At 41.0% G+C, this 22769-nt stretch overlaps 1 protein-coding gene across 2 annotated transcripts; it reads left to right on the forward strand.

Annotated features, from left to right (window-relative positions):
• The first annotated feature begins 1984 nt into the window (after positions 1-1984).
• LOC104041835 (interleukin-1 receptor type 1) lies at positions 1985-19852 on the forward strand. 2 transcript variants are annotated; one of them, XM_064439292.1, is made up of 13 exons: positions 1985-2414; positions 2923-3062; positions 3818-3878; positions 4674-6738; positions 10097-10340; positions 10662-10848; positions 11644-11806; positions 13778-13843; positions 14429-14549; positions 16638-16786; positions 17087-17230; positions 18440-18601; positions 19107-19852. In XM_064439292.1, exons 4-13 carry the CDS (start codon positions 6675-6677, stop codon positions 19493-19495), a joined length of 1689 nt encoding a protein of 562 aa, XP_064295362.1. In that variant the 5' UTR covers positions 1985-2414; positions 2923-3062; positions 3818-3878; positions 4674-6674; the 3' UTR covers positions 19496-19852. The 2 variants fall into 2 exon arrangements, with proteins under 2 accessions (XP_064295362.1, XP_064295371.1); XM_064439301.1 differs by lacking the exon at positions 3818-3878 and having other exon boundaries at positions 6669-6738.
• Positions 19853-22769: the final 2917 nt, after the last annotated feature.

The following is a 22769-nucleotide window of genomic DNA, read 5'->3' on the forward strand; positions in this document are numbered from 1 at the left end:
GCTGCAATCCACTCTCAAAGATGGTACTGATGAGTTGTGTTACGGTCCTCCCTGTGCTAATTACAGCAGAACACACTATCTTAGACCTTCATGAGACAAAATACTTCTGAACATTTGTGTAGGTTTAAAACAAAAAACTTAAATTCCACTGCACAGATCTGATCAGGAGCATTTTGGAAAACTTGTTTAGCACCACTTTCATTGCTGGAGCTAGTGGTTCTTTGTCTGCTTTGAAGTGTTCCTGGTGACCACATCAAATGTTCAAGCAGACTGGGGTTAATGTCCACTTTCCTTGGACACCACACTTCTCTGCTCTTCCATGCAATTTTTGTCTTGTGACTGCCATATTCTGTATATTTTGATGTCTCATGAAACGCAGTCATTTCATTTGATATTCCTTCAGCTTTACTATAACATGGTTTTTCTGAATTCTGATTTACATCAGTCACTGAATAGTTGAATGATTGAATAATTCTCATGTTACCTCTTCATTTTGGTAATGTTTTAACACCATTTTTCATACGAGAAATATTCTTGCCAGAGACATTTTTTCCACGATTAGTGGTATTATAATGAAGATATGAGAAGAAAAATATTGTATGCAGCAGAACTTCTAGTGTGTATGACTCAGAAAGAATTATTAAAAAATGTTTTGGTTGTTTTTTTTTTTTAAATCAGTGCTTCTAGAAAAATGTAGTAGAGCAGGTCAGGGAACACCTCACTTGCCTTTCTGATGATCAGATTTAAACTCATAGATGTTTTGTGGTGGCAGAAAATAACAATACAGAAACTAGAAATCTTGCATAAAAATTATTTGACCTAATGCAGCGGGCTCATAATCAACATTTCCAAAATGAAGTACGGATATAGTTGCTGACTGCATAAATCCTGTTGTCTTGCTGAGCCTGGAATGAATTAATGAATTCATTCTGTGTTCCTCCCAACAGCATAACGTCTGGTGCTGTTACAACGTGCCCCCAGCCAGCACTACATACCTTGTATTGATGGAGGACAATACATGCAGGCACAGCAGTGCATAATCTCTCAACTCTGCTTATCTGTGGCTACCACTTGGTGGGCAGGATGGCTGAACATGCTTCCATTTGGTAAATAAAGTAGTACCAGAAGGTGGAATGAAAGAAGTACCAGAAGTAGAATGAAAAATGAGAGTGGAAGGAGCAGGACATATCTGGATTATTCTGCAGAGTTTTTGCAGAATACTTGCAACTTTCTTAGCAAATGTGTTTATGATGTATTTTTAACAATAATGGTATCACCTGCCTTGATAGTTCTAAAAAGTCCATGATTGCTGCCTACTTTGGGAGGAACCCAAGAGCGAGCATTCCCCTACCTTACTATTTTAGTAGTTAGTCAACAAGTAAATGACAACGCAGCCTTAAAAATGCCCATATCCGACTGCGTTCACTATGACACATTTGAAGAACAACTGCTTTGAGGAACCTGGGACTCCAGCCATGACGTGCGAGTGAAACAGAGAACAAAAACCCAACAGATTATAGCAAACATACTGTTCCCAGAACAGCCACAAGTTAAGTAACCTCTAAAAAATGTCAGGGCTACTCAGTAGTTGTTAAGTTTGTAAGTAAAAACGTAGGGGCTAAATGGGACTAACCCTATATGTTCAAGCTTCAGAGCCAAATATCTCAGTGACATGTGGCTGTCTGGGGACTTTAGACCAAACTGTGAAAGCAGCCTGTGGAAGCAGCTCGTAAAACTGTCGATGGCCCCGAGATGCTCCTGCCAGGAGGCTCCGCAGCCTTGAGGGGACCTTTCTCTTCCAGTGACACGGTCTCCTCAGCTGGGGATGTCTGCAGGTGCCCGCACTACAGAAGGAAATGGGGGGGGGGGGGGGGGGGAAGTCAGTCATCCCAAACCTTGCAATACTTACTTGGAGGATTTCATGCCAGTAGCCCCCGCGCCCGCCCTGGGCGGAGGCCGAGCCCGGCCGCCTCACGGCGGGGGCACGGCGGCTCGGGCGGTGGGGCCGCGCGGTGGTTGAAGCGAAGCGGTCGCCTCTCCGGGCGCCTTCCCCTCCCCCCCCCCACAACAGAAAGCGGCTTTTTGCTCAAACACCATTTTTTCGCAGCCTGGGTTTAATCAGCACGTCCTGCCTGCGCCGGGACACCTGCCGCCCTGCGCTGGGGCGGGGTGGGGAGGCGAGAGGAAGCAGCTCAGCTCCGCCCGGCCCGGCCCGGCCTCGACGCGGGGCCGCCTCACCGTCGCGAGGGCACCCAGGTTTGCAAGCAGTAGCCGGGGGAGGGCGAGGCCTCGCCGGCAGTAGCGAGGAGGGGAGAGCCAGCAGCGGCGCTGCCGTTCACGGGCTGCCGTGACTGCCTAGGAGGCGGCGGCAGGGGCTCCCCCCGCCTCGCTCCGCCCCGGCAGCCGCGCAGCAGGTAAGCAGCAGCTGGGATTCCCCTGAGCGCTAGCCCGTCCTGAGGGAACCTGCCTCCCCTCAGCGACGGCCCTTTCGCACCGGGGGCAGCCGGCGAGGGTGGGGGTGACCTCCGTGGTAATGCCGGCCGGTGGGGCCAGGCCCCCCCCCTCCCCAAAGCCGGGGCGGGGGAACGACAGAGGGCGGCGGGGAAGGGTCTGCGGTAGCAGGGACAGCTTTCCTCCGCCGGTCGTGTAACGGGGCTGTCGGGGTCTGCCAGCTTGGGATAGCGCGGGAGGAAAATCCGTGGAGATGCGCCGACAGTCGTACTTTGTTCCGATGTCCCCTTTTTGGGGCCGTGAGGTGGCTCAGCCCCAGGTGGTTGGTGTCTCTTGAGGGACCTGAGGGCTGGGGAGGGTTTAGGAGTGGGAGTGAAGTTGTTTTAAAAGGTCAGCATTTTCCTCTGCAAGCCGTGCGTGTGATGAGGCTCAGTTTCTAAGAGAAAGCATGAGAGCACCTTTCCTTTGCAGTTACGTCTTGGTCCCTGGGTCTGGTGGATGTCCTGCGAGCTCACCGCGACTGGCACGCCTCGCCCTGCAGATGCAGGGACCACGGTTCCTGCGGCCCTGAGGAGCTACAGCCCCTTTCCAGTCGATGTTTCCAGGAATACGTAAGAATTTAAATGAAGAATACTGAAAAATGTTTTGCTGCCATACCTGGTGAGGTGGTCACCAGGTCAGGGTGAGCCTCTCAGCCAGCGATTGATAGAAAAAATGGCTATCGAGGTAGTCTCAGTGCTGTAACTACATCCCAATGGGGTGGCTAGCCCAGCTGTTCAGCACCATTTAGGTGTGCCTCAACACTAAAGGAATATATGTATTTGTTGTAATAATTTTTCCTAGATCAAAAATGAGACACTTGATTGAGTTCTCTTGAAGAGGCATGGCATACCTTGCAGTTAATAGAAGGGTTTAAGGTAATATGAATATGTATATTTTTATGATTTAAAATGTTAATAGGCTTATGTAAAAGAAATGGTGCAATACTCTGACTTTCTGTCAGTTCTCTCAATTCTGACAACAGGACTGTTGCATGTTTTAATCAGTCCATGTTTTTGAATCAGACATTGAAAGAAAAAAGTGCTACAAGCATGCAAAAATTAGGGAAAGCCATGGTTCTTCAAAGTTCTGATGGGACTAGTTTTTTTTTTTAATTGAGTAGATCAACTTTGAAAGGACTAGAGAGCGGAGGAGAAGGTGGCTGTACCAATTGAATGACAGTTTTTAATGAGAATTATGCTTTACTATGTGCTATCATGGATGCTGTAATTGTAACTCAGCTGTGTGTATTACTGAAGACCTCTTTCAGACACTTGTCCTTTTCTATTTTTTTTAATCTTTAATTGATAGAAATATTTCCTTTCAGGGTGAAACTTTATGGACATGGCCTCAGATACATGGAATTTTTTCCCCTCTGGAAAATTTGGGTAAAGTTAACTCCAGCTGCATTATGTCCTGAGTGGTAAAGGTCCACAGGTTGATTGCAGGCTCAAGATGTGGACAAAATGGCTGGGAAAAGGGAGAAATTTAGCTGTTTATCATGGTGGAATGTGGTAGGAAAAACATTAGCACTTGGCTCTGCAGTCATACGTTTTGTTATTTTCATCATGAATTATGTGAATGCATTCACATAGCAGAGACAAATTTTGCTGTTGGATATACCTTCCACAAAAACAGGTTTTGTCATTGTGAAAAGTCAGAGACAAGAAGGAGTGTCATCAGAGTAGTTTATGTGGATGGTTTTACACATGGCTGTATATATATGCAGGTCTTCCATGTTAGCAAAAGAGCAAGTTATGAATTTAAATAGATAGGAAGAACATTGAATTTATAGAGAAGCAGGAGACTGGAAGATTTTCCTTCAGAACATGGCAAAATACTTCTGCTGTGTTTACTGAGTCTACTGATAGGGGTAAAAAAACTGCTTCAGAGAGTCAGAACAGTAGAATAAGGTAACGCTGTAATGGAACAGAGCTTATGATAAAACAGTGATTTAGAGAAGTCATAAGGAAAACAGCTGGTCATAAGCAGAGTCTATTCAGTCCCATTTTCTCTTTAAATTATTTCCATTACAATATTTTAATCTTCTTTAAAACTGAAAACTAGAGATTTTAAGAGTTACTGTCCATCACAGTTAGTGAAGAAAGTTAGAGCTTTTGTACAAACACACATAGGCCTCCTCTAGTGATTTCAAAGTTATGTGCGTTTCTTTTTATGCTCAGCATTCTTGCGGGGACTCATTTCTTCATTCAGCTAGGCAAGAAAAGACTTGCCTGGTAATTTGCAATGAGGGAGGAGGGAAGAGAAATGGAGGAAGGAAGAAAGCAGGCAGTGGAAGAAGCGGTGTGGATGACTCAGTCTACGGCTTCTGAGTCAGTTTGATGAAGTAAGACACATCAGCCGGAAGTGTCACCTTTGACTATTGTAGAAATTGGTGATCAGCTAAAGGTTCTTCACAACGTCCTTCAGTTTGAAGAATTGCATTTGTCCTTTCACAATGCTGTGAAAACTGTGGTAGGCTGAATAGGGAAAAAAAGAAAAGCAGTAAGGCAGGCCAAGGTAAGGAACATCTTGTCAGAGGCATGGAACTAATAGATCCTTCTCCAGACACATTGGGGATAGCAAGCCTGTCAAAGAGTCCTGAGAGCCAGTGGATCATTCAGGTATAAGAAAACCCTATGGGATGGCCCATGGGAAGATAGGAACGTAACATGCTGCTCTTGGAAGAGCATGGATTTCAGTGCCAGTACCTTTTCTTAGGGCTAATCTTCCGTGGAAGGATCTGTCTCAAATTGAAAAAGTCAAAGGCAGTTATAGAACAAAATGATCCATAAACAAAGCACCATGACTGGCTGATACTCACTCTTCTGTTCTCTTGTTGTAGATGTCTCATTTAAAGGAACTTTGGGACAAAAAGATCAGAAAGTAATAAACGTGGTGGTGCTTTTTTTTTTTTATCCTCCCGAAGTGATTAAAACAGAGCCAGGAAAGTAGAGACCAGTGAGCCTGTTGTCTGCAGCAGGCAGCTGGGTAGAAACTGCTTCAAAGAACAGAACCAGTGGAAGTGAAGATAAATTACGTAAGGAAGGAGTCAACAGTGACTTTTTTAAAGGGAGTTCATGGCTCTAAAATACTAGAAGTGTGTTAGAATTGTATGCGTGCATGTGAACACATTGCATACAGGACACATTTTTTGATACAATCTGCCTTAATTTCCAAAAGGCATTCAGCTGCCAGTGAAGCCAGACTGCCATATAATATACTTATTCTCACATGTGTAAACAAGTAGGCAAAAGATAAATGCTCACTTTTTCAGGTGGAGGAAGGTCACTGTTGGAGTCCCAAACAACTCTCTTCTGCTCAGCATATATTTTTAATGATCTGGACAGAGGGAAACTGTTGCAGTGGCAGAATTTGCCAACAATACAGAGCTATTCAGGCTAGAACATGGAGGTGTTAATTGCAAAGAGTGGCAGAAGGATGTCGCGTTAGTGAATGACTGGGTAATAACAGCAAAAGAAATCTGTTGTAGATAAATGTAAAGACAATTTATAATGGAAATATGGGCAAAATCCTAACATCATGCGCTCAGCGGCTGTCTGGGTTTACCTGATTTTTAACGCTCAATGATTAGATCGTGGGAATTTACTACATATGCCCATGGAAATATCAGGTCAATACTCAGTAGTACTAAAAGAACAAATAGATGGTTAGAAAATATTAGAAAAAAAACCAGAAAAATTATTGTTTTTAGTTTATAAATCCATAGTGCACCTACGTTTTGAAGACTGTATGTAAGTTCTCTTCTTTCTCCCCACCTCAGACAGGCTGTAGCGTAACGGGAGATGGTACAGAAGAGGGTGGCAAAGATAGTCAGAAATATGAAATTGGATTCCATCTAAGGAACAGTTAGATGAAGACTGTAGCTTGGGAAAGCAAGAACTGGGGAGGAGTGTACTAGGTCTGTAAAAAATCCTGAGTGCTTGACAAGCTGAATAGGAAATGTTCACTTTTTTTTCCTCTGGTATAATTAGGAGCTGTCAGGAAAAACAAGCCGGTAACAGGCTCAAAACAGGGCAAAGACAATTCCTATATTTCCCGTGTCCTGTATTAACTGTGTAATTCCTATTTTAACAGTGTAATGCAAATGTTGACTTCAAATTGTGGAAGTTTTTATTGGAAACCAGTAACTGAAGGTTTTCTTCCCATTTCTGCAGGGAAACATGACAGCAAAAACATTGTTTTCATGTAATATCACAACAGCATTTCTGTCTTTAATTATTGCAGGTAAGTTTATTGATGGCTATGGAAGGTCTCATTCTGAAACTTATTTTTTTCACGGAAGTAATGCCATTTTCACAGAAAAATTAGTTGTAAAAGTCAAGTTTATGTGCATGCCAATGAGTTCTTTAAACAGTCCTAAAAGCAGGAACTTATAAAACATCTAATATGTGATATTTTATGTACTATTTTACCACAGAATCATTTAGGTTGGAAGGGAACTCTTGAGACCATCTAGTCCAACCTCCCTGACCCCACACCAGGACCAGCTAGAGCAAGTTGTCCAGTACTGTGTCCAGTTGGATTTTGAACTTCTCCACAAATGGAGACTCCACAACCTCTCTGGGCAACTTGTTCCAGTGTTTGATCACCCTCACAGTAAAATAATGTTTTCTTGTGTTCAGATGGCATTTTTTGTGTTTCAATTTGTGCTCATTGTCTCGTGTCCTGTAAGTGGACAACACTGGCAAGAGTCTGGCCCTTTGTTCTTAATTTTGCTCCCATCAGGTATTTATACACATTGCTAAGATCCGCCCACACACTCCCCAACCAAGCCTTCTATTCTCTAGGCTGAACAGTCCCTACTCTTTCAGCCTCTCCTCATGTGAGAGGTGCTCCACTCTCTTAATCATCTTTGTGGCCCTGTGCTGGACTTTCTCCAGTAGATCCGTGTATCTTTTGTACTGGGAGCCCAGAACTGGCTGCAGTACTACTCCAGATGTGGCCTCACCAGTACTGAGTAGAGGGGAAGGATCACCTTCCTCAACCTGCTGGCAGGTCCTGATGCAGCCCAGGACAGTGTTGGCCGCCTTTGCCGTGAAGGAGCTTTGGTGGCTCATGGTCAGTTTGTTGTCCACCAGGACACCCCAGTGTTGTTCTCTGCAGAGCTCCTTTCCAGCTGATGCCTGGGGTCATTCCTAACCAGATGCAGGGGTTCGTGCTTGCCTTTGTTGAACTTCATGAGATTACTGCCAGCCCACTTCTCCAGCCTGTTGAGGCCGGTCTGGATGGCAGCATGACCCTCTTGTGTATAAACTGATGAAATGAGCTGTAGTTTTAACTTTACAGAGCGTGTCCTTAGGATTTTTTTCATATTGGAAAATACAGCCATTTGAAAATAATATAACCTCTAGATGTTTGTAAAATTGCTAGGCTACTCAGTTGCAGCTGCTTGTTTCAGCTCTTCAGCTGTGAACCAACAATCCAGTTCATATTTAAAACATTTCAGATGGTTCAAATGAGTTGCTGTCATCTTCTTATCGTTCCACCTGGAATCTTGCAGCAATGCCAGACTTAAAAGAAAAACTTAATTGGTTTCCCTTCCTTGAGTTTCTAGCAAACTATTTTGTTGGAAATGGTTTGGTTTTGGTTTGGTCTGTTTTTTTTTGCCCATGGATGGACAAGCTGTAAAGTTTACCAATCCATTGGATAGTCTGTTTTTTGGCTATGCAAGTAATCATATGGAAAGGTGATTATTTGACTGCTCTCCCACCAATAGCAGAGAGTTCTACTACTGTCTGTTTAGTTATGTGTGTACCTTGTAATTCTTTCTTGCTCCATGGAAGTAATGGAGGGCATTGGGGGAGAGGGATTTCAGGGAAACTGGGGCAAGAAGTGTGTGGAAAAATGACACTGTTTTGGAATATTAGCATTTAGTGGCAGAAAAGGGTTACTAGTTCCTGCGGCCACAGCATTTCATAGCCATCAAAGTTGTTATGGGGCATTCAATACAGATATCTGAGCAATTCAATGTTTTGGTAAGTAATTTGGAAAAGATTTATAGTGAGGTGGTGAGAACTGTGGAAGGTACAAATGATGCCTTGGTGGTCAAAACTAATGCTCAGTATGAAGAGAATGTCTGGATATTGAATATCCAGAATTTAGTGATAGAATGTCAGTAAGTAAAATCAAATGGATGTGGAGGGGCGTGGAAGGGTCATGCGTGTATAGCAGAAACATCTATACCGTGTGTGTGATGTGAGCATTAAGTTAGTTAATAACCACTTGGGAAAAATACTACTTTGACATTTCTGGGTGCTGTCTGGAAGCACTAGCTCTGTCATCAGTGGTGGCCAGAAAAGCAGAATTTTTGGGATGCAGTAGAGCAGAAAACAGAAAGCTTCGTTATGCTACTTTATAACCTCATGATGAATGTGCATCAATTGAACTCTGCAGTTCTGGTCATTCCATGTCAGAAAGACTGTGTCTGAAGAGGTAGAGAGATGAGTGACAGCATTGTCTGATATGGGATGGCTTCTGTATGAGAAGTCATTAAATGAACGAGAACTCCAAGGTAAAGAAAAGAGGCAGCTGGGGGAAGATGTGATGGAGGTCTATAAAATGATAAATACCATGGAATAGACAGATGAGGGAAAGTCAACTTTGCCATTTCTCATAACAAGTAATACATGATACCCAGAGAAATTACAAAAGCCAGTGAAAGGTTTTTCATGCAGAACATAAGAGGAAAGGAAGGGGCCGAAAGCAAAATATTACTTTACTTGTTCTGCCCTATGCTCTATTTTGTGGAAATAACACATTTGCCACTTGATGTTATCAGAGGCAGGGTTTTGGGCTAGACAGACACTTAACATGGCTCTGTGTGGCTGTTCTTATATTCTAACAAAACAAGGTATTTCAGATAAATATAATACTGAGTCAGGAAAGTGGCCGTGGTATCCAGAGTTGGTACCTTTTTCATCATACTTTTTTTCTCATATATTAAAAAAAAATCTCATGGTGTTGCTCTTTTTATTCATGAATCTCCTTGGGTCAGGAGGAAAAAAAGAGAGCTCATTGGTAAGTGCTTGTAATAATTCCTCTCTAAATGCTCATAAAATGAAGGGCAAGTTGAAATTTCCATAGTAAACTCAATATTTGTGCAGCAGCAACTTTAACTTCAGTGTCCTCTTAGGATATTCGGGTACTAAAAGCATAGTCTGTCTTGAAGACTTAATTTGACTACAGTTAAGTGAAGTTAACAAAGACACCAAATGTGAAATTTGTGTGTGCATATGCGTGTTTGTGTACATGCACATGAAAGAGGAGAAACACAAGTCCTTTAGTAATTTGCATCTGAACTAAAGCATAGAAATGACAGTCTGCTGCAAATGAAGAGATTCTACTGAGCAGAAAGGTTGCATTCATAAGACAGCATTTCATTCCAGTGGCGTAACTATATGTGTATATTGCTGAGTAGTACTCTCAGCCGTAAAGATAAGGGATTATGATTGTATTTTTAGTAGATGACTTGAGCATGGAGATGAAAACTCCAGTGAACTTTGTAAATGTAATCAAGAAATGAGTTCAGTATATCCTTTTACAGTGTTTGAGGTTTCCTTTAATGCTTATCTCTTTCCTTTAGAGAAATGTGAAGCCTATGATGTGATGTTGAGGCAAAGTCTTGTGCCTGATGGGCAGCCTCTTGCTATTAAATGTTCACTGGAAAAGACCTTGAAAAGTGGAGACTACAACTTAACATGGTATAAAGTTGGTAACCGGACAGCTGTGCCTAAAGACAAACTTTCTAGAATTCATCAGCAGAAGAATTTAATTTGGTTTCTTCCTGCAATGTTAGAAGATTCTGGAGATTATGAATGTGTCATAAGGTGAAAGTTAAAAAAAATATTATGTTGTTCTGGAAACGAGTTGCAAAGGGAATAACTTATAGAAAGCAAGTAGAATTTGGGGGGTAAGAGAAATACTAATGAAGAAGGGAGAGTGCGTTCACAGAAACTAACTTTAGGTTGGGGAAAGTAAGTCTAGTTTTGGGTTCTTTTACCTAGAAGACAAAAGTAAATCTATTAGACAAACTGTAAACTTCTCATCCTCTTCTCATCCTCACTCTCTTCTCCAAAAAGAATACCATATATTTTTGAGTTGGAAAATATGGCAAATAGGTTAATTTAATTATGTTATATTAATTGCAGGAATTTGACAAGCTGCAGGAAAATGCGTACGAAAGTAACAGTTTTTGAGAGGATTGATGGCTTATGCATAAATGAAAAATTTGCTGTAGAGGAGGTGATATTCACATTATCATCTGCAAAGGTTGTATGTCCACACTTGGATTATTTCAGGAATGAGAAGAATATTCAGCCTGTTTGTTGGTATAAGGTGAGAATGCTGTGTTTTGTACTCTGATAATTGTCCATTATTTAAAATACAGATCACTGATATTTGTGAATTTTAAGGGAAAAGCTAAAGGATGGGAGAAAAATGCTTTTAAAACAAATTGGGAGGGGATTAAGACTTCTTACCTTTTAAAGGTTTATACAGGGGTTTTGATTAGTGGGTAGAAATTCAGCTTAGATGTAGGAGACGTTGACCGATGTATCCACCAGGTGGCATCTTTTTACCTGCTGCTGAAACACACTGTCGTGAATTTCTTTTCTGCAGAAACAGTTTTAGTATGTCATTTGTGAGAGGTGGCACATCCGTTATGTGCTCAGTGTTGTTCTAGTAAATAAGTGCCATTTCATATTGTTCATGCTTATTTAAAGGCTCTTTCTGTTACAAGAATGTAGTGCCTTCTGCAGCATTCCTGCCTCGTGCCCACACAGTCGTGTGGTACCATGACTAAATGCTTTAAAAAAATTAAGTCTAATTGTTAAACGATTCTTCATTGATGGATACTTTTACAAACCTGACACCTGCATTTTACTTCCTCATTTCTCTAAAATTGAAAACTGTTTTGTGTAGGAAATTAACTGGAGTTTCTTTGAATTGAAAACTCAGAGCCAAAATGAAGTATGTTTTGCTTTTTATTCCACCCCACTCACGCTTCCACAGCATCTGCAAGGCACCCATCCTTATGCTGTGGTCCATTGAAAGTTCAGATTGCATTAAAGGGAGGTAAACCATAGAAAGAAGTAGTGATATGAATTAACAGAGTTCTCTACACACGTTTAGGACTGCCAGCTGCTGCAAGGGAAAAGGTTTGCCATCTCAAACAGTGATCTTATAATTTTCAATGTGACTGTACATGATCAAGGAAACTATACATGCAAAACAACATATACCTACAATGGAAAACAATATAACATTTCACGAGACGTCAGCCTGACTGTAGAAGGTAAGTAGATAATTTCACTGTGTTCATGTTCATAACAGTGACTGAGAATTTTTGTCTGAGCTTCTAAAGACTAAAGCTAGAAGACCAGATTTGTAGATAGACATGCTTAGGGCTACTAGTTTTCCTCTAAATATGAGGAAAAGGAATGCTGACTGCGACCTTAAATATTTTTGTCTGTAGTTGCCACTGTATTGGAGATCGGTTCCCCTGTTCAAAGTTGCAGTATGTCAAAGCTTCTCTGCCCAGACCAGCTGCCAGGGTCCTTAAACAGGTGCCCTGTAAGGCTTGGTAGTCATGATACTGTCTGCTGTAGCTGTACCCTCTACCTACCCCTCTTACTTCTCTTTTTGCATTATCCTCTTGCTGCAAGAACAACAAACTAAACCAGCCCAAACTGTAGTGGTATCTTGACTCCATGTGTCTTATCTGTTTCCATCAAACCTTTCTCTCTTCTGGTTTTGGTTTTGAGCTCCTCAGCACAAGAACTGCTGATCTCTGATAGCATGTGTCTAGCTCAGTAGACCCTGATTTACGTCAGGGGGCCACCAGCCCAACAAAAAGTTATTGAAGAAGTCCTAGCTGTAAAATGTGACCTCCTTTGCTAGTACAGCATTATGAGGTTGGTATTAGATTGCTGAAAAGGCTGTGCTGTATCAAGGTATGAAGTGCCAATACTGTTTTTACATTCCAGCTGATGAAAGACATTTCAAGGTTTACTAATAGATTGCATTGCATTGCTTTTAATGATCTCTCTTTGTGCTTGCTTATTTTGCTCTGTGTGTATATACATGCATACATACATATGTATAGATATGTATATGTGTGTATGTATAGATATGATATGAATACTTATATTCACATAATGTCACATGTATATGATGTGGATAAACAAAATACGAGGAACATAAGGTCAGATCAGATGAAATTATCATTCTGGTCTTAAAATCTGTCCCTAGAACTTCTCTCGGGGTAATTTCAGCTCCCACTGTTCAGAAGAAGCAAAATCATATCACTCCTTTGCCATAAATGAATGAAGGCAACTCAGTTGTTTTTAAAGTCTCCAACTGAGCAAGTCTACACTAAAAAGGGTGTTTTGGGGTCCAAACAATAGTGCAGGCCCAGTTTGCAGAAGGGGAATCCTCTGTGCTTTGCTAGGGTGCTAAAAAGGGATGCTTTATTACATGATTTCTTTTTGTTAATTTGTGCTCTTGGAGAAACTTCCTTGAGCTTTGAGTATCTAATAGTAAATGTTCTGAAATGTCCTACAGCTGGAAATGTTCGGTGTTCAGTGAGGGACCCTCCAAGTGGGATTCATTTAGCCATACTGAGACATTTTTAACGTAGATGTCTAGATCTCCACCTGTTGATTACTCTCCCTTTGTAGCCTGTAGAAAGAAATAAGCTTTTCAGAGTGTCACATATCTAATCCTAATGTAAACATCTAAACGTGGCCACTGGCGTTGTACTTCCTTATAGCCAGTGATGTGGGAAGAATTGTAAGGCCTTCTACTATAGTACAGAAACGAAAATCCCCTTTATAATAGTAAAAGTGTAAAATAGATGAATTGTACTCCTAAGTGTTTGGATCAAGTTTGTATGTGTGGGGTGCTGGGTGACAGGCTAGAGGGGTGTAGAGGGGTGGTACTGTAGATATTTACCCATACCCTTCTCAGCACCTGTGAATGCAATATTATGTGATTTTTATGCTATGGAACACCCAGTCTACCATGAGCGTGTTATTTGTGGCACCGCATTTTGGAAGAGGTGGAGCAAAGAATACTATAGCTTCAAGTCAGAAGAAATAACTACCTGAGATACAGTACTTTCAGTTTGAGTGATGTCTTTTATGAAATTGCTGACAACCTTGCCCATAGGACAGGGGATTTTTAGGTTGTACTTGGGTTACAGAGCACAGAACAGGCTACAGCTGCCCCAGGTTTTCTGAAAAGAACTTTCTTTTTTTTTGGTTAGTGAGCCCACCAAAAAAGCCCCCGGAAATATCTTACCCAAGAAACAACTCCATTGAAGTGGAACTTGGTAAGTAGTTTTCTCTGTAACAAAATACAATTTTGCATCGCAGTGAAAATTCATACCCACTGAGTGACCTATTCTATAGTTTTTTGTATTTGCTTTTTGACAAAAACTAGTTCAGTGAGCAGCTCAGTTTCTGTATGTTGATCTCCTGAAGGAGTGTTTGGGCTGAGAGGAAAAGAGATGAGGCATGTTGCTTCCTTGGAAGCAACTTAGAAGTCCTTGGAAACCTGTAAGGAAATTTCTCACATGCAAAGAAAATTATAGGGAACCGAAGTGATTCTCTATCACATTTGTTGCTTTCCATCACTCTGAAAGAGATTCTAAGAACAGATTCCACCTCTGATTCTGCAGGGAAAGCGATGCCTCAGGGAGAGGTGGCGTCTTCCTGGTTTTAGCCTCTTCCATCCTACCAGTCTCTTTCTGAACCTGCAGATCACTTAAGTGATACAGACCCTTTGTTAGAGTAACTTTTCTGAAAGGGTGTGGGACCATCCATAGCTGGTCTGCGTGCGAGTCTGTGAACAGAATTGTATAGAGTTTAATTAGAGTATGGAAATTAACTTTTCACTTTGTAACACAATTTTGTAGGCTCACAGGTTACAGTGGATTGCAATACAACAGGTGCTGATGGGTATGAGGTGTTTTGGACAGGCAACGGTGTGTATATTGATGTAATTTATAAGAGCAGAATTTTTGCAAGTCATTATAAGTAAGTATATTTTCAGATTAGAAAATACCATGTTGGCAACCAAAGTGGAATTTTCTCCCTTTGACATTAAAATATTTAGCAACATTTTTCACTTGCTAAATAGCTTTCTTTTTAAAAACGCTAATGCTTTGCCTCTTCCAATTCACTGTCTGCTTTGAAGTAGAAGCTTGTTACATAGTAAGCACATGGACTTCACATGTGATTGTGCACTTTTTGGTTGTTGTAAGAATCTGTCTTAATTTCCAACCTTGGGCAAAAGTGTGCTGTAGACTTAGTCTCATAATTGTAATGATGTCTATTGAGCAGGCTCTGGCCTGGCAGAGACCTCTTTCAGTTGGATCAAGCATGTCCAGGCACATGATCTTCAGACTGTCTCTTTCTTCTGTGTTCTCCTTTCCCTTACATCTGCCTCTCTGAAAGGTTGCAGGAGGTCAAACCTGTGCTTTACAGGAGAAATTGAGACTTCCAGGTTTAAGAGCCTTGAGTTGGAGCAGTATAACTGAGATCAGGTGAAGAGCTAATGGAAGACTGTTGAGGACATTTGTAGTGAAGCTTAGTCGGGTGAGAGAAGAAAAGGGAGACAGATTTCCAGTGATGAGTTGGGGGTTGGGAGGAAAATGGACTTGGACTGAGTAAAGCATGAGAAGGGCAACTGGGAGATAAGGTGAGGGTGAAAAGCAGATTAAATGGAATTAGGAGAGAATAAATTAGACCTGACTTGAAAAGGCAACTAAAATTGGAGCAGAAGGCAATCTGGCAGGTTGGGAACTAAAAATTGCAGGGTTTTTTTCACCCCTCATCTCATGGTGGTGCTATGAAAACAAAGTTATCTTATTTTTAAAATTCTCAAGCACTCTCTAGGAGTGAGAAACTGCTAAAGAAATGAGAATGATATCTTCAAAGTAAGAATATAGTTATAAGTCCTTATCATAAAACAATGGGGGAAATAAAATGCTGAATTCTTTGTGTGCTTTCCAAGAGAAAATCCTATACAGAAGTAATACATTATACTGTCATAAAGAATTGTAGTGCCATAAACAGTTGGGCCATAATGCAGAGGTACATGGTCACTGAACTGATATCATAAAAGCAGCGTTATTTTTTGTACTTCCTAGCATTTAAATGGTCAGCTTTGCAATCATTAGTCATTTTCATGAACGATGATTCCTTAATGCTTTGTTACAGTGTTCAAATTGCTGTAACTTTTTGCTCAGGAAGTGATTCATGTGGACCTATATGCCCTTTATGATATATCTCAAGCTTTTATTTTGCATTTTAAATGGTAACTAGAGTATGTTTTCAGGAGAGAATAGTGCTCGGCTAAGTAGACTAGATAGTTAATTTTGCATTTGAGATCTACTGTTAACATGGCAGTGGTCCCTCATTTTGCCGGTGGTCAAAAAGTCGTTTAGTTCACACATCAGTTACGTGTCACAGTACACAAGACTAACAGAATGTGCAGCTTAATGGGCATTTTTGTGTCCTTGTACAATGTATGGGGGATAATGGGTGTCTCTTACTAGCACAGCCTGGCACTAGCTGTTAGTAGTCTGTTCTGATCCGTGGGGTGAAGCAGCAGTCTAGACTGCACTCTGCAGCTGAGTTGGTGTTGTCCACTGTGGGTCACCACCCTTGATTTCTTCCCTGTCCCAGAGCTGCTTACCCCAAGAAGATGCCCTTGTACAGCGGCCTCTTTCTGTGTCATATCATGTTGTGGAATTTCTCTTTCGCCACGCACTGGGACTCTCCACCTTCTCTTAAAGGGGCTGGGAAGCCCGTAACAAGGGTTTGCTTAGATTTGTAGGGTATATTGTTGTACTTTAGCCTATAGAACACCTTATATTCCTTTGGAGAAACACAGGTCCAGATAAGATAAATTCTTGATGTTTTCCAGTGTTTATGCTAAATGTCAGTAAGAGGCCTGAATGTTGTTTGGATTTCCTTCATATAATGTAATTGCTCATCTATTCTGAAGTGTGATTGACATTTGCAGATGAAAACAACCATTGTCTTGCTGCAGCTGTTAACGGTGAAGCCATTCCAGAAAGGGCAGTGGTTTTATGGCTCTGTTTGTTGCCTTTTGGGTAGGGAGGAAACTTCTTATGATGGACGCCCTATGCATTCTGTGAAGCTAATAATTTCAGAAGTGAATAGTGAAGATTATGAACAACCATTTGTCTGTCAAGCTTCAAATGCTTTTGGACAGATTGCATCTTATATTATATTAAAACACAGAGGTAAGAAATACTGTTATTTTTGAGGCCTGTGTTTGTCTTGACTTCCCCAGAGGGGTTTTGATACCAAATGCTCATATATCATGTTGATAGAAGACAGATGGATTACAGTTTGCTGTATGTACGCACGTACCTGTGCATAGGGGAGGGGTCACTGTAGTACTGTATTTATTATTATTAAAATAATAGTTAGATGGAAGTGAAAAATACGATACTCAAATTTGTATTACATCTGTGTAAAAGATCAGATTTGGACAAATTCAGCCTTTAAAAAAAAAAACAACTCTCTGTATTTTTGTGCAGTTCCTGACATACGAAGATGGCTGACTGGAGGGCTAGTCTCTTTGTTAATTATAACATTTATTACTTTAATAATCTACAAGATTTTCAAGATTGACTTGGTGCTTTGGTACCGTAATTCTGTCTGTGCCTTTGCAAGTACGGAAGGTATGTGAGTGTTACCAGGTATTTTAGTGTAACTAGCCTATTGTTTTTTTTTCACTTGCCATTACTTCTAAGCAATAATGTGATTATTTAGTTGAATGCTTGTAGAATTTCCTTGAGGAATTTTCAGATACACAGAAAGACATTTTGGGGGGTATTTTTTTCAGTGACATGAGTAAAATACATAATCATAGTTGAGGTAATAAACACTGCACAATATTGAAGGCAGTCATGGTGAGATAGGTCAGAAAGAACTCCAGGTTTTCCCCAAATTAGCATGTTGGGGTTTTTGCTTTTGGGTGAAGTACTTTCTTTACACGTAGATTTATGGTCACTCTGCTGATGATCAATAGGTGTCAGCAGAGCTACATCCTGTAAACTAGCTGTTTAAAGATGTGCATTAAATATTTATGTTGAAAATCAGACACTTTTTCTCAGAGATTAAGCTAGTTGGGTGGGGGGGTTTCTGTCTGTTTGGTTGTCTTTTTTGCAACTTCTGTCTTTTACCCAGTGCTTTCCTTCTAAATTCTGTCAGTTATAATGGTTACATGCCAAAGAGAAAAAACGCTACCAGTTCTCTATTCTGTGATTCTTACATGTTTTTATTGCTGTGGTGTAGACAAATACATTGGACAGGTATGAAAATGAAAGAAACTATGTTTGTAGCTTGTTGAGCTAAACTTGTTGAGTTAAATCTGATTTTGGTTTGTTCTCTTCATTTCTGTTTATTCTGAAGTTTTAACTCTCAAAATGTCAGCTGCCTTCTGGCCTTTTTCTTCTACCTACCTTTCCCTCACAGAATTATTGCAGGAAAGAGTTGCCATTTTCCACCTTCTCTCTTGGTTAGTCAGAAGTAGAGAGAACTGCTGTTGAGTTTGGTTCAGTAGGGGTGGTGAAGAAGGTCCTGCAAGAGGACACGTTCTTAATGTCTTGGCACCTCTGGGGCTGGGGGCTCCTTCCTGGAGGTCACAGGTCCTGTGTCTAGCTCACTTGCTGGCACACTTGTCCCCATGATGGGAAAAGAGGTCAGGTTCTGTGGCAGCTGATCTTTCTTTTGATTTAAAGAGCATTTCAGTGCTTTTATGTTATTCTGTCAGACAGGTGAATCAGCCCCCCATTACTATTTTTAAACAGTCCAAAATGAAACCTTGCAGTAAGGGCATGTTGCTGAATTTTAGTTTTTTTAATTATGAACATTTGTATTTGTTTTAGATGGGAAAATCTATGATGCATACGTCCTGTACACAAAAAGCAGTGGAGGCAGAAGCTTCTATCGTCTGGAAACCTTTGTTCGTAGAATACTCCCTGATGTTCTAGAACAACAGTGTGGATATAATCTCTTTATATTAGGAAGGGATGATTTACCTGGAGAAGGTACGCTTCTTTAGTTAGTAGAGTTAATAGGTTGTCTTTTGACACATTGTTCTCAGGGTAGAAGATTACATATACAATTAAAAAACACCTATTTTTGGAAAACAAAGCTATATTTGTTTATTTTTAATGGATAACTTGTCCATTTGTCCAATGGGCCTTTTTATTTTAATTTTTTTTTGTTTCTTGTGAAAAATTCTGTTCTGATGTTAAGAGGGTCTGCACTTTCTTTTTAGTGATGAACAAATGAGGATCCAGCAGCATTAATAATGTTGAGGTTCTTTGAACAGTATCTGCTCCTGGGGACTGAAGAAAACAATTTTTATCGGGAATTTCATGCAATGGATCATGAATCATGAATGACAGTTGGGAGATCTTAAACCTACCAGTCCTCTGAGCTAGCTGCTGCTCCATATATATATATATCTGCAATTTTAAAATTAAGAAATATTTTACATCAGTTGTAAAGTTTCTATGCGAACTTTGATTGTTCCTTCATTGCTTACAGCTGTGGTCAGTGTTGCTGATGAAACCATTAAGCAAAGCAGAAGACTGATGATTATTTTGGGATCAGAAACATCTAGTTGCTGCCTGTTAGAAGACACCTCTGAACAACAACTAGCTATGTATAATGCTCTCATCCGTGATGGTATTCAAGTGATTCTGATAGAAATGGATGAAATACAGGACTACGCAAGCATGCCGGAATCGATCAAATACATTAAGCAAAAACATGGAGCTATCCAATGGAAAGGGGACTTCTCAGAGGAATCTTGTTCAGCAAATACAAGATTCTGGAAAAATGTGCGCTACCAAATGCCATCCAGGAAAAAAGTCTCTTATTCTGAAGTGTGTTTGCCCCTAACTTTGAAGAATTCTGCAGAAAAGAGAAGTTAAAATGCACTTACTAAAATAATACTGAGAAGGTAATTCTGAAACGTGGGGTTTATTTTACATAAATTCTTTGTAATATAAAGCAAATGTTTTCTTCAAGGTGTAAAAACTACTCACCCCTTCCCCAGATTACACTGTAAAAGAAAAACTCTGTGCAACTTCAGTTTTGTTCTGGGTTTTGGATAGTGACACCATTTGTTGTGTTAGTCTCATGCAGATAGGAGAAGTAAACGCTGCCTGTGGTGGTAGGCGATTAAATAGTCATGGTCCACATAAATGTAATATCCAGTGAAAAAGCAGGCGTGAAGTCCATTTTTTAAAATTGAAACTACAGCTGATAAATTAAAAACCTGTTTCTATGTCAGCGTTTTCCTAGTCGTTCTCTTCCTCTTCTTGTTGCGTCTCCACGATTGTCTGACTTCCTCATTACTGCAGAAATCTGCACTGTGCAAACTTTGGGGTCCCCTCCTGAGCAGCATGCCTTACTCTTGCTTCTTGAAAGGTCTGGGGAAATACATGACAGAGCAGGTATATTTAAAATACCTCACAACACTAAATGTGTTTTAGCTGAACAGTTGGTACCAAATGTGTTCAGCAAATTCAGGGGAATCCATGGCCTTTTAGACATTTGGTGAGTAATTCTGTGATATCTGGTCTATGTGGTGTTTCTAGACTTAGTCTCTTGAAATGGTCAGGAAACTGAAAATATTTCAGATTTCTTGCAAACTGGAAGCTTTCCAGACTGTGCTGCTACTCTGGAAACCAGATGTTCTCATTCCGTGTCTCAACTGTGCTAACTAAGCACAGAAATTCACTGAGAATTTATCGAAGGGCTGCGCTTGGGCTGGGTATCCTGGAGGGAGTGGAAAATGGCCAGTTCTGAAAAGTGACCAGGTGCTAATGGGAAGAAATAACGTCTTGTCTACTTGTAAAAGAAAAAGTTAGAGGCATGTGGCTATGTCAGCCTGCTTGGGAGTAGCTTGGTGTTTGTGGACCCCCATCCATTTTTCTGTGTGCATCACGACGAGAAAACGACATGCTGCTGCCTCTTCAAGGTGGTCTGAAGTGGCAAGAGTTTTCACTCTCCAGATTTGAAGAGCATCATCTGAATGCAAATGTGAATTTTGCTTGCTTTTTCTCTTCCTTTCTGAGGTTAGGAAGGTTCTTACAGTATCGGCTGGTTATCAGAAGTGTGTATGCTGAAGATGATGCTCTTTGGGCTGTATTGATGGGAGAGAAAGTGAGGTGCAGGAGTGCAACATATGTTTAAAGTGAAAGGCTTGCAGTAGCATTTCGTGGTACCTTTTTCTTTGGGAAGGGTTAGAAATACTCCTTGTGAGCAGTGTCTCATTCTCTTGCTGGACATGAGCCAGCAATGTGCCCTTGCAGCCCAGAAGGCCGACTGTATCTGGGGCTGCATCAAAAGCAGCGTGGCCAGCAGGTTGAGGGAGGTGATTCTGCCCCCATACTCGGCTCTGGTGAGACCCCACCTGCAGAGCTGCGTCCAGCTCTGGAGCCCTCAGCACAGGAAGGACATGGACCTGTTGGAGCGGGTCCAGAGGAGGCCACAAAAACGATCTGAGAGCTGGAGCACCTCTTCTATGAAGACAGGCTGGGAGAGTTGGAGTTCTTCAGCCTGGAGAAGAGAAGGCTGTGGGGAGACCTTATTGCGGACTTCCAGTACTTAAAGGGGCCTATAGGAAGGATGCGGACAATCTTTTTAGCAAGGCCTGTTGTGACAGGAAAAAGGGTAATGGTTTTAAACTAAAGGAGGGTAGACTTAGACTAGATATAAGGAAATGAGGGTGGTGAAACACTGGCATGGGTTGCTTAGAGAACTGGTAGATGCCCCATCCCTGGAAACTCAAGGTCAGGCTGGACGGGGCTCTGAGCAACCTGATCTAGTTGGGAATGTCCCTGCTCACTGCAGGGGGGTTGGGCTGGATGGGCTCTAAGGGTCCCTTCCAACCCAAACCATTCTGTGATTCTATTCTCTTCTATTCCTGGCTGTGGGGTTCACAGCTGTGTAATTTTCCACAGCCTCCATTGACTGGAGATGTTGCCATGAAAACTGAGAACTGGATAGATCCACCAGATGAGGTGCTATTGTTCTAGTAGATGTTGAATCAGTCATCTTTGGAAATGCACGATGTTTAGGCTGGAGCCTTTTAAAAAAGAAACTTAGGAACCTAGAGAGTTTAGATAATCAATATTGTCAAATTTTTACATTGTGTTTAGACTTGCTCAGCAAAGTGTTGAAAACTTCACTTTTCCTTCAAAGACTTTTTTTTCACGTGTGTTTAAAAACAGAACCCCCTTATTTCCATATATAATGAGAGAAATAATAAAGAAAAGGTGTTGAAACTGTGGTAGATTTTTTTTTTTCAAACTTCCTAATTTTACATGCTCTGAAATAAAAAAAAAACCTGCCAGCGACTCTAGGGTTTGCAGGACTACAGATAAGTACGTTGATTTGCCTGGAGTTGTGCTGGTAGTTTTTGTTTCTCCTGTGAATGTGCTGTTACGATTTCTGGCCACGTTTTTCCTTGATCTTTTCAGAGGTTTGCTACAATATTCAAGCCAAACCTTATCCCACTCTTCGAGACTCCTAAGGACTCTGAAGTGAAGACAGATGATTGTGAGTCAGCGTTTATCTACCTCATACTTTCTTTTAAACAACCACAGTTGGTATGATTATGTAGGCATTTTAGTATTCCTGTGTGAAAATGAACGTGGGAGAAAGGTTTCAGTTATCGTGGTTAATTGTTAGCTAACTACTTGAAAGTTGCATGACACGAAGTGGCTTCTGCTTTTATCATGGGGCTTTATTCTGAAGCTGAATTTTCTTCTCATGTTTCTTTCCCTTGGAAACTTTTTGCGAGGCAGATAGGAAAACAAGACTTTTTGTGGTACAATAAAGGAATTCCCATAGAGACAGAGATGTGCTGATTGCACTTTATTTAAAAAGACCTGATTAGTTGGCCAGAGGTCTGCTTCTGGAAACTTGGTAGCTTCAGAAGGAAAAGGCAAATGCAATATAATCTGTGAAAAAAACTATTTGTTCACCACAATGTGGTAGATATGTTTCAGTTTATTGTATATCTGCGCTGACAGAGAAAACAGTCGGAATCTTATGTGGTGTAAGATTCACTGAAAGCATTCTCTGCACCATTTTTTACTTTTCAACCATAACTGTGTGATACCTCTTCTGTTGGCTCATTCCTGTCAATTTATTTGGTGTTCCAGATTGCCCCTTTCTTGCCTGGTGATTAACTTG

Source organism: Phalacrocorax carbo, chromosome 1, assembly GCF_963921805.1.
Source record: "Phalacrocorax carbo chromosome 1, bPhaCar2.1, whole genome shotgun sequence".
Classification (NCBI taxonomy): domain Eukaryota; kingdom Metazoa; phylum Chordata; class Aves; order Suliformes; family Phalacrocoracidae; genus Phalacrocorax; species Phalacrocorax carbo.

Excerpts from the sequence above, each read along its gene's own strand:
- LOC104041835 (XM_064439292.1), top strand. The coding sequence starts at position 6,675 with ATGACAGCAAAAACATTGTTTTCATGTAATATCACAACAGCATTTCTG. Across the intron at positions 13,844-14,428 it reads CTCCATTGAAGTGGAACTTG|GCTCACAGGTTACAGTGGAT; the intron begins GTAAGTAGTTTT and ends ACAATTTTGTAG. Across the intron at positions 16,787-17,086 it reads TATTATATTAAAACACAGAG|TTCCTGACATACGAAGATGG; the intron begins GTAAGAAATACT and ends ATTTTTGTGCAG.